General features: G+C 41.1%; 1 protein-coding gene across 1 annotated transcript in view; it reads right to left on the bottom strand. All coding sequences in view use genetic code 11, as the record gives it.

The window, feature by feature from the left end:
• The window catches only part of EGR_05573 (Cytoplasmic dynein 1 light intermediate chain), a gene marked incomplete at both ends in the record, with an annotated part of 25,511 nt that extends 12,903 nt beyond the window's left edge, over window positions 1–12,608 (bottom strand). Inside the window, 17 exons of the mRNA XM_024494822.1 lie at window positions 947–1,078; window positions 1,244–1,384; window positions 3,580–3,690; window positions 4,031–4,174; window positions 4,599–4,643; window positions 4,743–4,874; window positions 5,029–5,145; window positions 6,513–6,644; window positions 7,028–7,310; window positions 7,386–7,546; window positions 8,084–8,208; window positions 8,278–8,413; window positions 9,041–9,134; window positions 9,297–9,565; window positions 11,314–11,547; window positions 12,009–12,226; window positions 12,559–12,608. Coding sequence (XP_024350742.1) covers window positions 947–1,078; window positions 1,244–1,384; window positions 3,580–3,690; window positions 4,031–4,174; window positions 4,599–4,643; window positions 4,743–4,874; window positions 5,029–5,145; window positions 6,513–6,644; window positions 7,028–7,310; window positions 7,386–7,546; window positions 8,084–8,208; window positions 8,278–8,413; window positions 9,041–9,134; window positions 9,297–9,565; window positions 11,314–11,547; window positions 12,009–12,226; window positions 12,559–12,608 — 2,524 coding nt within the window. The remainder of the gene's footprint in view (window positions 1–946; window positions 1,079–1,243; window positions 1,385–3,579; window positions 3,691–4,030; window positions 4,175–4,598; window positions 4,644–4,742; window positions 4,875–5,028; window positions 5,146–6,512; window positions 6,645–7,027; window positions 7,311–7,385; window positions 7,547–8,083; window positions 8,209–8,277; window positions 8,414–9,040; window positions 9,135–9,296; window positions 9,566–11,313; window positions 11,548–12,008; window positions 12,227–12,558) is intronic.
• Window positions 12,609–13,087: the final 479 nt, after the last annotated feature.

The raw sequence follows: 13,087 nt of genomic DNA on the forward strand, positions 1-13,087 counted from the left end.
TATCAGTTGGTGTAGGCACAAAAGACCTAGCTCCCCATCACTCATAATAACCATGACTGGAGTTTGTTCCTGGTACGCTGACCTCAAAGTATTTTGATCGCAATCAATGCGTCCTCTTTCATTATCAGAAATAGACGGCTTACTATGTCGTGGTCCATACGACCTTGAATGATCTACCACAAAAGGCAAACATTGCTTTCAAACCACTTATGCGCAGCGCGTTCTGCTGCCTCACAGTTTCCATTTCCTTTGCGCATTTGACGAAAAGCCTGTGTAGTTGTGGAATTGAGCCGTAAACTCTAACCACATTCATCCGATTATTTCAACTGACCTTTTAGAAAGGAAGAGGGGATTTAAAATGTGAAGCATACTGTGCGGACCGCAATGAGGAGAAAAATGCTTCTTTTCGATGCCTATAAACAATCATATGAATTTGACAAGTCACTAGAAATTGCTACACGTCAGTCCTTTAGATAACCCTAAGACCACTCGATTTGTTTTTGTCATCTGAATCGTAAACCGTTTGTTGTTTTATGAAATTTAGAGTAAATAAGTCAACCATTATCATGGTGTGCAGGTGAAAGATTTCCCTTAGAAACCTTGAAACCAGCTCATTTGTAACGCTTCAAATGGTCTGCTTCTATTAAACTTGTCAGTTGCATAAAATCTAAAGTGCGTAGAACGCACAACATCTTCCACTTCTGTTCAAATTTTCTCTGTGTATTTAACAAATTTTTTTTAAACCCTTTAAAATTTAAGGCACTCTACTGCAACAATGAAGTAATTTCCGTTACTAGAAGAATGGGTCTTTGAATGCCATCTCGAAATGAGGGCTCCAATTCAGTTTTTGTCTTGACTGGCCTGTAATATTCTATTGCAACCACAAAAAGTTAATTATTTAGAAAATTTCGAAACTTATTTTGTGTGATAAATTATCTGAGCTTACCACCAACAGTGGGAATCGTCCTGACCTCTGGTTCCGTCGTAGCCTCTTCTTCTACCTCTTCCACCTTTGCCTCCGACTTTGAGTCACTTGGAGCCTCATCTAGGCCCTCCTTTGTGTACCCTTGGTGCTGCCCTGCGTGTTATGACAGATGCAGCCTTTACTGCCACTTCGAGGGTTAGATCAGAGGAGAAATTTGAAAACGCACGAAGCAGCATCAACATGTTTTTGGCCTCCATAGCATATTCCATTCACAAAAGTGCAAAGTGCCTTGGTGTAAAACAGAGTAAACAAGCTTACCACCATCTCTTGGAATAGTTGTCTCCTCTGATTCTCTGCTAGTCACCACATTCGCCTCCTCCACTGCTTCTCCTGGCACGGTTTCAACCTGACCTTCCCTCTCTCTGACTTGCGCCTCAGTCCCGATTCCTTGAGGAAGTTCTACATTTCGAAATAAGAGAATTGTTTGTCTTTCGCAGAGTGGAATGAAAAAGGATTCACAGTAATTGGCAGAGTCGCTTCACTTTGCTCATAAATATGGCTTAAGTAAAAGGCTCAAAGCAAACATCTTCCTATAAGATAAATTAATTCTTGTGGGTTTTATTCTCCTCTGTTGATTCATTTCCCCTCTTATATGATGCTTTTATCAATGAATCGTATCAAGGGCACTCAAATTTAGCATGGCTGGAACAAGTAGCAGTAATGGTTACCTCCACTATTCATTATCAAGAAGAAAGGGCTCGCTCTCCCTCGGGCAATTCATCACCTGATCTCAACTGCATATTTGTCATTCCTGTAGGTTCTTAAAAACTATTTTAGTTAAAAAATATTTTGAACCAACCCAGCTTTAGAGCAATATAAATCTTCCGTGGCAAAAGTCACATAATGCCGCCTTCCACTTTTTTAGCAAATATTTTGAATTTTAATTTTTAGCATCAATTCAGGGTGGAATTTAAAATAGCCTAGGTTGCCATAAATAAATCTTGTCTGTTATAATTGTGGAGTCAACCCACCATTCGGTTGCAACTCAATGACAGTTATAGCTCTATTTTCATGTTTCTCATCACTCAAGATTTCCTCTGACTTGATGCATTCTCCGTTGAAATAGAGTGGACACGATGATGCATTTACAGATGCAACTGTTCTAAACCGTGAAGGTGTAAAGCGGAACGCCTAAAAGCGACATTTTCGACAGTTCATTTATTTTACCGTTAACCGACAGCCAGTAGGATTTAAGAAACATTGTTGATGTTCGTGTTACACCTCATGGCCCTCTACCTGTCCGCTGGAACAACTGTTGCCTTAAGGTTAAATCACGTAATTAAACAAAACTTCTTGTTTGAGCCACCACTCACAACCTACTTTCCTTCGGTTTAGCCAATGGCATATTCGTTAGCTTAAGAAACACTAGAATACGTAAACACAATCAGTGAGCAGGCTAAAAACTATGAGTTGGTATAATAGTAGCGAAAGAGGTTAGGAGTAAATCCAAAGCCGTTTGAGCTTGATGTAGCCTAGTGTTTTGTGTAAATGGAATCCACTGCCTTATCTTCTACAGCACTTCAATTGCTCAACTTCTCGTTTTGGTTACGCGGGCACCTAAGACTCCGACATTGTACTTTTGCTGGGTGGCATGACCTTCGGGCCATACCAGTAGCCCCTCGGCCCTTCTGTACGTCAGCGGGATATTTTCTACCCCAGCATCATGACCTCTTCCGACTTCAAAAAAAAAAAAACAGGGGAACCTGAATCGCCCGTTGCGCCTGTCCTCCCTCCCAGATGGCGTAAACACAAAAGACTTGACTCCCCATCACTCCCAATAACCATGACTGCGGGGTCTTTTTGATACAATGACCTCAAATCACTTTAATCCTTATGGGTAAGTACAACCACATTATCAAAAATAGGGGATTTCCCCAATCGTGATACATCCACGCTTAAATGATCTATCACCAAAGCAAACAGTGCATTGAAGTCATTTCTGTACAGTGCTTCAGCTATCCCACTGGCTCTGATTGGCATACGCATCTGACGAGAAGCCTGTGTAGCCTTGGAACCGAGCCAAAAACCCAAATCACACTCACCAAGTTAGCTCAAATGACATTTAGAGAATGATAGTTAAATTAGAGCAAGAGGTAAATAGTGCAGAGCACAAGGAGGAGTAAAGCCCTGACTTTTTGATGTGCATTAACAATCGCATTCATGTGATTAGCCTCTGGATATTCCTACAAGTCGGTGCAATAGCCAATCCAAAATCTACACGCCTCGTCTTGCTCATCTAAAGCGCAAATAGTGTGCTTACTCACTAAATTTCGAGCGAAAAAGTCTGCCAAGAACATATTACGCAATTAAAGGCTTTCTGTCAGAAACTTCGTGATCTTTTGGAATAAACAATTAAATTTGTACATTTGGAATGCCTTAAACGTACGATTTCTATCAAAATTTGTCAGCATGTCCATTTTTTGAAATAAATATTTTCAAGAAAATTGAAGCCGCTCTACTACAAGGGAGGGGGAACACCACTACGTAGGAGATTGATCCTTTAAACGAGGGCCTTAACATGGTCGTTGGTTTAAGTGATCCGCGATACTCCAGTTTGCATACAGGAAATTGGTTGATAACTTGAATGAGCTTACCACTGACACCAGGAATTGCCTCGATCCCGGACTCCGCTGCAGTCACTCCTTTGGCCCCCTTCACGATTAACTCCCACTCGGATTCGGGCTTAGTTTCGTCCTGGTGATGTGCTGTATGTAACGGTAAATTCAATTTTCACTACCACTCAGAAAGCTCGATCAACCTAGCAATTTAAGGGCGCAAGAAGCAGGACCAGCAAGGTAAATGCTTTAAAAAGTGTTTATTTTCTTTTTTCCATGAAATATAACATAGTATCAATCAAAGTAGGTGTTTGAAAGATGGAAGAAAATATTAAATCAACATTGGATTTGTGATTTCTTGCGATGAGATAGTGAAAAGTCTTCAAAATGAAGTTTTTGATGCAGTTTTGGTGCTACCCAACCACTTGCAGTACATTCTGAATACAAAAGTATAAAAAGCCTTGGTGGGTTTTAAACTAAATGATCTTACCACCATCACTTGAAATGGCTCCCTCCTTTGCTTCTCCACCAGTCACCACATTCGTCGCCTCCACTGTTTCCTCTGACACTGCTCCGGCCTGAACCTCACTCTCTTCGGCCTTCCGTGTCTCACTCCTAATTTCTTGATGAAGGTCTATATTCCACCAAGAAGATTTAGCTATCAATCCCAGGTTGAAGTGAAAAAGATCACCTCTGATGCATTCATATTCATTCCGTTAGTCGGTATTAAAAGGGATTTTTAAGATATTCGCCCGTTAATAAGAAGGAGAAGAGATGCTACAGATTAATTGTTAGATGTGTTGGTCTGGAGGTGAACCTCGATACAAAGAAATGAGTCAAGATTTAGCTAAGTTTTATTTAAGCTGTCGCTGCTGTCAACTTTTAACTTTCATCCCAACCGACTGGTAGAAAATCAGTATAGTAAAAAGATAAAAAGGCAATTTTATCCCTTCTACTAATAAAGTCAACTCATTCAGCTAAGGTGGGGTCAATATTATCATGCATCACCTGGACTTCTTCACTGGCAGCCTCAGGCTGTAGTGCAACTAAAGCCTCACCTAAATTCATAGTCTCTTCTTCGCAAGTGCCACTTGGAGTCAGTTCTAAATCACAGGTTAAAAACTTGTTGCCGTTAGAGAAAGTGAGGTGAACTCATTTCTGACAGACGGCTAGACAGACCAAGGTCGACTTCAATCGCTCACCCTTCATCTGTTCGGTACATGAGCGCTCTCCCGTTGCAAATAAGGGGCAGTTCTCTTTCTCGGTTTCATTCGCGAGATTTTGGGATTCCTGATCGGTGATTTCCTCTTGAATTGGTCCTTCTCGTTGTTGTTCTTATCACAAGGTGGGTAAAAAAATAAAATTTTTTTTTGGTTTTCTCATTGTAGACTACTTGTAAATATTTGACAGGTAACTCAATGGTTAATTTACATTTCACACAACGGAGGAATCACGAGAATGCTCTTTTATACATAAAACTGAGCGTACCGTAATCTGGAGTACTGGTATTCTCGGCAGCTTCCTTCGGTTCGGTTGTCTCCTCAACGGTCGGCGCCTCAGTTTGATTGAGCGGTTGTTTCACTTCCTCATCATCAGGTTTGGTATCTCGTATGGAATGAAGAGTCTCAATCGAATGTGAATAAATACTCGTAGTAAAATGACTTAATTGTCGGGTTAAAATGCTCGAAGTGATGCGTGTGCTTAGTGGTAGGAAATTAGCGATTACGGTATACCTATGGCAAATCGTTGGGCTTTCCCCAGAGATAATATAAGTTTGCCGAATGCAATCTGCAATTGCAGAATTACAGTTAATATCTCCACAGAGGTAGAAGTTTGTTCTTTCTAGCTCCTGCAAAATTCAAGCTCGCGCGGGTTTGCATAACAACAGTGAAGTAATTGTGGAATGCGTCTTAAGATAATTTATGCAACCCACAATCTACAAGCCCTTCACATCACACCACAGGCTTGTTTGTTACGCTTTTACTTTGGGTTTTTGGAAGCAAACGCAGCCTCTGAATTTCCTACTTCCCTGCCCTTCTTTTATTTTCCAGCTGTTTGTTTTATTTCTCATACACTCGTTTAGTGGTAATGGCAAGAAACAATTTTCAATGAACAATTTAGCCTGAGGATCATTCCCCCCTCCCCCCATCCACACTGGGAACAGGTAGGCTCAGCGGGAAATGAACTGGTCCCCAATCTGGAGGCTTAAAAAGGGCAGTGGATCACTTGCAGATAATTCATGGTATGTTTATTCACCTCACGAGTGCTTGAAGAAAGAAGCACAAGAGCCACTTCTTGTCACACACAATAGGCGATCAGTGAGCAGTCTAACAGGGAGGAGTTTTAGTAACCAAAGCGAAAGCCAATTCAGCCGTTTGAGCTTACTGTCGTCTGGTAGTATGTGTGAGTGAAAGCCGTTCGCTAGCCTTCCATTTGATGTGGACACAATCTATTTGAGTCGTCATCATTCACAACACCTGTGACTGGGGGTTGTTTTGCACACAAACCGTAATAATCAACAACAACATGTAGTGAAATGCTTATTTGGTGGGTCATCACCTGAATCACGCTTGTTAAAATATTTCTGGACAGTGTTCACTGCTACATATCACTCTCTCTACGTGCTAAACACCAAAGTTAACAAGGAAATTCTGTTTCACCTTTGGAAGCGAGTTAAATTTGGTTTGTAAATCAGGAGGACTTAAATCAAAGCTCTGGGTTAGTTCAACCAAAATTTGATGGCATTAGAGCCCAAAATGAAGAAGCGATAGTGCAGGGTACAAGAGAGGGTGCTGTACGGTTAGATCATTCATGCTTTATAATGCATACAATCACGTGCATTTGACAAGCCCTGCAGTTGATATTAAACCATTTCAGCGAACTACTTTGGAACCAGCACACAACTTTTTGGCCACCAGGTCATTTTTTGCTGTTAACTAGTTATGGGACTTAGTTTTCCGTGCATAACTCACCATCTACCATTGATTCCACATCCTCCTCACGGAAGGCTTCCTCCATTTCCGACGACGGAGATGGTATTTTTTCCATCATTTTCTTCTTAACTGGGCTGATCATATCATAGCGGTTTGGTTTGTCATTTTCACCTTCATTTAAAAAGAAAGATTTATCGTTACATAGTTGAGTTAGGTCCACCTATGTTTCCTCCAAAACAGGAAACTGGACAATAATCAATTCAAGCCAGTAGCGCTCTACTTAATTCTTTTTTATCATAAACGTTGGTTTGTACGTTTTTAGGCAGTCCCACTAAGTGCATTTCGATACTCAAAATCACACAAATTTTCACTTTGAAAGTTTGATATTTTTATGTTGATGCAACATGGTCTGACTTATTACTCTCCGGTCATCATTGATTCTGGTGGGAACAAAACCTATTTCCCATTTCTCAATAATTCTACAGGTGAGAGCTACTTTAGACTACTTAAAATTCTACATCGTAAGTTGGTTTAAACAGCACCATCCACTCAACCACTGTCTCCACTAGAGAGGTGTCTGGCTCGAAGACGAATCGCCTCAATGGCGAGCCTATGGTCCTGCGAAAAGCTCTCCGACTGCTTGCCCCGTGTGTGGGGCTGGGGGATCATAGAATGTCGTTTGTTGAGCAGCGTGGTAAAAAAGTTGCTCAGCACTGCAGCTTCACCCTCGTCTTCGTCCTCTTCTGCATTTGTCTCCAATCTCTTTCTCCTCTCCCTCTTCCTTACCTCCATCCCCAGGGCGATGCTTGCTGATCGTCCCATGTGAATCCGCTCCGCCTATCAAGGGGAATAGCATGCGTCTAGTTCAAGTTTCTTAACAAATAAGCACTAATTAAAATGCTCCTGACGCACTATTTTGTCTTCCTCGACAGTCCTTTGCTTCCAGTTTTCTTTCTCACTGACCTCCAAGGCGCTTAGCTTATTGAAGATACGCCCGAGGAAGGTCTGTTCATCCATGGCCTCCACTACCTCCTCCTTTTTCAATGTTTCATTTGCTCCTCGTGGGGCGAAACCTTTAAAGAGGCAGAAGATAGATTGACTAACTTTATCATCACTCCTGAGCAGTGTGGCAGGCCTTAAAAGCAGTATACCAGAGTGAGTTTTATTGTGCACGTCGCTTCGGCGTAGATATCATTAAAGCACTTGTGGGCAAATTTGAACTACGCAATGACCACCTGGGTTCAACTTATGTCATTGAGGTTGCTTTTATTCCAGCCCTTCTGCGCGCTTAAAAGAAAATTACTTTCTGAGTTGCATATTTACAAGCTACTTCCAGGCCCATGTGACTTATGCCAATTCTCGGGAATAATCTGACATATCAAAAGCGTCAGGGGTAAGCAAACCCCACCCACCTGAGTGGCACTGTTGGTATCGCTGGCTGGACACCTACTATAGTCACCGAAACCTGCAGACTTGCAACAGCAGAGGTATTAAAACCGCGCCGATTTTTGACAACAACCACAACCCAGAGTTCAAAAACTAATCGAGCTCACTGTCGAGATAAATCGTCCTATCGTCTAATGAGGTATGCATTCAGCCGAATCGCTTACCACGAGCAGAGTTACGAAGGCTTATCCTCAACTTCACAGATGGTTTGCCCGGAAATCCTCCTAAGTTCTCCGACAATTTCACTGGCAACCCTTCCATCTTTCCCCGAGTGTCCCAACCCGTGGGTCTGAGGTGAAAGTGAATGTGCTTATCAGGAGTAAACACATTTCTGTCGGTTAGCTCTACACGAACTCACATAAATATGCTCTCCTGTTTCAGAATTTGTGCCGAGCCGAGAAATTCTTCGCAGAATAGACGGCGCTGTAAATACCGATTCAGTAGGGGTATATTTGTGTCTTTCCGTGCGGAAGTGTAGATGAGACCAGCGCCAACTACAGGAGGTTTTAAAACAGACGAAATAATTTGCATTGAATACTAAAAAAGTACCTAAGCTTGGGTCATAAATGCCATCCTTGATAGAAAAACAGCCGATTGAAATTAGTTGCGAGAATATTTGTGCTTTGGTTAGGATGGATAGTGGAAGGGAAGGGAAGGAATACTTCTCCACCTCATTCTCATCAAATCTTAATATTTGAATTGACACTACCAGTATCCGTTCACGAGGTAAAAGTAAGGGAGAGATAGCAAAGACTGTAATCTGGTTGCAAGATTATGCGCTCTGTTTAACTATACAGGCACCCTAGACTCCGTAGGTAACTCGTCCTTACTACGGCATGGCTTAGGGACTGTGCTGATATACTCAGTCCTCTTTGGCACATTGGTAATGTATGCCCTTCCATGCTGTCAGGACTTACTACACTCGTCACTACTCGTCACTTACTACACGTCACAACGTATAATTGAGGTGAAAAGGAGTGGCACTTTGTAATTTTCATTATTTCAGCCAATGAAAAGCATGAGATCATTCTGCCGAGGAATGTAGCTTTGTAAATGCTATTTGATGGAAGAATAGACTGCACTCAAAAAGCTACCTATTGTCTCTTTTTAAAGCAATTTACTCTCAAAGGCCATTTGTCGCAGACGCAGTTGAATGGCATCAAACACCTCCTCGTTGTAGCCGAGAACGTTCTGCAGGTGTTCGATAAGATCGCTCTGATAGGAATCACAAAAAACAAGCACTGCGATTAAATGAGGTAGATCTCTTTGCCAATCATAACATCACTATATCTGGCCTCATTAGTCAATCTCTAATTTGGCTGGATTTTTGTGGTAGATGGATAGTACTGTCTCTAGTGTAGCACTTCAACAACTCACCTTCGTGACAACAATGAGAATGGGAACACGCATCTTCCTTTCGCATGCACCCCCATTCAAGGGGGGCAAGGGATTGTGCGGATCCGATGGATCAGCAGGATGTAGACAATTCCATTGCCACCGTTCACTAGCTTCATCATCGCCGCCTTCGCTGGTACTGTTGCTGTAACTTAGCACCACACTCAGTCGACGTCCGGACGGTGAAGATGGTGTACTGCCCGGCTTCGCACTAATTGCAGGATCAATATATCCGCGAAAATATCGTTCAACTATTTAGGTGAAAGATGTTAGATCACTTATACTACTTACATATCTGCAGTAGCGCTAGATTTTAATTGAACTAAAATCGCTATTTTAAGAACTATCACACACACGACTAAATTTTCAGGAGCAGTGATCTGGAGAGTCAAGTTCCCTTTCAAGCGGTTTAGTTCATAAGAAAAATTTTATCAAAAAATTACCTGGATGGAGCAAATGTGCCTGACTGCATTCTAGGATACAATTAGAAGGAACTACGGAATGATATCGTGCATATGATTGAAAGTAGCCAATTCCAATATATCCTCTCCTTTCTATAGCTGCTTACTGATTCTTAAAAACGCTTTCGACTCAATTTTTTGGGTATAGGTGAAATAGTTACAATTTAATTGCATTGGGCCAACAAAAAATTTGATGCTGTTGTTAAAACATCCCTCCGAATTAATTTTTGTAACTTATGAGGGCTTAGGGCTGTAAACGGGTTTTACAAGCAATATAAGGTTTCTAAATATGTGCAAGTTTATCTGTTCTGTACTCTTATTTGAACTACGCACTACTTTTCTACCTTCTGAGCCCACCCTCACTTCAACAAATGTCAGTCGATCTAGTCAAAGAGTTGCGAGATCCGAGCTTGTCTCTCTTATCAACCAAGTTTTATTATGATTCGATGCAGTAATAGTTTGCTGTTCGTCATGTTTATTGAAGGTGTGGTTGTGGGGCATACCATCCAGGAATGGTTGAAATAAACCGCTTATTTTTAGTGAAGAATCAATCAGACATGTATATCGCATTGAGGAGGAGAGAACTTCTTTTTTTCACAATAGGGGGAAATTGCATGCCACTGTTAAAAACTAATTTTGGGAGTAACATCTGAAGAAGGGAATGCCAGGGTGAGAACTGAGTAAATGAGTCCCGATCACACGTTTTACGGATGGCAGTAAAGTTTGTAGGCCATCGACGTGTTGTTCTCTACTTCATCCACATTATAAAATACGTCAGTCGGACGGAATTGTTCGCCTTTTCGGTTGTTTACGATAAGGAACGGCTTTTGTGTTTGTGCATTTGACGGTTCCTTAGACAAACAATAATATCTTCAAACAAATCCTAACAATCCACTCACTTCCAAGTCACGCAGTCGTTAATTTCCAGAAGACGGTTAAACAACCATTACAGTTGAGGTCACATTAATCGGGTCAGCTTGAGAGTGTGCAGACAGGGCTTCCTGCTTCCACTTTCAGAACCGATCATGATTAGAAAATCAGTCGAAAGATAAACCCATTCCCGCCGAACGACACAACACATTAGTTTTTACATTATACTGCAGCAAACTTGCCCACCCTCATGCCGCAATTTATGATGGTGGAAAAGGGAACGACACCCCCACCTACTCGTCCGAATTTCCCTGATTCCTGTTTCCCGATGTGACTAAAATTTGTACGAAAGGAGGATTCGCTGCTACTCTGTGTCCATCAGTAGAAAATTAGAATACAGTTTGTGGTTACTTAAACGTACATAAAACAGCGCGAACTTGTTTATTTACCTAACAATTTTGAATTTAGAAGAATAAGCAAAAGAAGTGCTCTATTTTGTGCCGAAATGCTTTAATTGATCTCATCTCTATAGGATGTGCCTTTGCCCTCTTTCACAGAGACAATATTAATTTCAAAAAGAGAGATTCGAAATTCTGTCAAGTCATCTCATCGCAACCTCCACAAAGCAGTGGTTAATAATTTGAGTAGCAGAACAAGATATATCTTACGGCTATTTTGTAATTCCGCCAGTTCAGTTTCACACACTTCCTGTATTTGGTTTATGTGGTCCTCCACCAGCTGAAGGGACTGATTTATGGAATCCTCCATCTCCCAAGGCTCTCCCATACTCACACAGATCAAAATGAGGCTGTTCCAGATGTTCTTTGAATTTAAGAGGAAGCGCAGTTGCTTCTCCGTGCCTAAAGTCGTAGCCAGCAGCCAAGCATGTACTCTCCTTGGATCTGCCAAGAGAAGTTAAACAACTGTTTCTTGAGAGCTATCAAATTGACATGAGTTCATTGTACCACTCCCTCTAATGCGCACTCAGAATGCTTTTTTAGGGCTTTATGAAATGGCTTCTGATAGTAAAGCATCTCATCTTTGGGAATGCATCAAAAAGCCTTTTGGATATTTGATTTGAGTAAATCATTTTAAGCACGGAAATGCATACAGGTTTGAGAAGTGGTTGTTGAACCTGATTCCTAACTTATAAAGCGTCCTGGTTTTTTTAGGATCTAAAAGCACTTGAGGTGTTAAATAATTAAATGGCCATCTGTATCAAAGCACGTTGAACATATTTAACGGATTTCCTACGCTTTCTGATTTATCTGAACAAGTTTTACTGAGTAAACACGTGCTTCAACTTGATCTCTTTGCATAGCCTGACCCGTATAAACGACGCAAAATGCAACAGCCAACCTACTCTCGCCTTCAGCATGTTTCAGGTCAATGTAGTTGTACCCAAACGCAGCGCCACTGTCCCTCTCACCAACCAGGGGCTCATTCCTGAGTCGCGCAATGAGTGCAGACTTTCCGGAGAACTGTTTTCCGAGAAAAATAAGATTCATTTTGGAGGAGACTCCGCCGAAATTTTGGTGCCGCTGTTGAGCATTCAACTGCGCCTCTTTTAGAAGTTTTGACCTTTTTAATAAACAAAGACTTTACTGAATCAATTTAAGTAAAAATGTTACAGCAAAATTTACCGCTTTGGAATCAATAGTAATTGCCTGAATTGTTTAATGAGTTAAAACATTTCTAGCATTGCAAAGACAATTGGAACAATTTTGAAGGGTGCACAGCTTTCTAACAATAAAATGTCAAGTCTATGACATTGTTGAGACCACATAAGAATATTTCTCCATTTTAATTTCATTGATGCATGCCGTATCCTTGAAAGATTAACGTCCGTTGTCCCTTATCCTTATCATAAAAGTGTGTTTTGGTTGCAGTATTTGATAAAAATTTTCACTTACCACAAGTGTAATGAGGGGTGTGCCTGATCGCCCGATACTTTTCCATCCATTACAAGATTAAAATGAGAAAATTTCCTTTTACCTTCTACAAAGCAACCTTAATGTCCCATAATTTTATTGGCTAAATTAGTACCAATGACCTCTTTTTAAATGCTCTAAATACCACATCTTTAGGTCACGTAATGGAGTACTAAACTGAACATAGTGATTTCAAAGCAAACTGTTTTCAGCAAATTAAGCTGCTGCAGGATGTCACGAAGTGACAGAGTGCCGTCTACACTTTTTTGTACCGAATCATGGGAAACAGGCTCGGATTGCAAGAGATTTTGGACCAAAGTCTCTTTGAGTGAAGGAAAGCTTATTAAATCCCCCCGTTTACTCCAAGTTTATTATTTGATTTCACTTTCAGTTTATGTCCTTTTAGCACTCCCCACTTAACGCTGGTTTGAACAGCCAGTAAAGGTGAAGGAAACAATTTAAACATCGACACAAAGTTTTATTGCAGAATTCGCTTAACATTACCTTCCAC

Source organism: Echinococcus granulosus (genome assembly GCF_000524195.1).
Source record: "Echinococcus granulosus chromosome Unknown EG_S00042, whole genome shotgun sequence".
In the NCBI taxonomy this organism is placed as follows: domain Eukaryota; kingdom Metazoa; phylum Platyhelminthes; class Cestoda; order Cyclophyllidea; family Taeniidae; genus Echinococcus; species Echinococcus granulosus.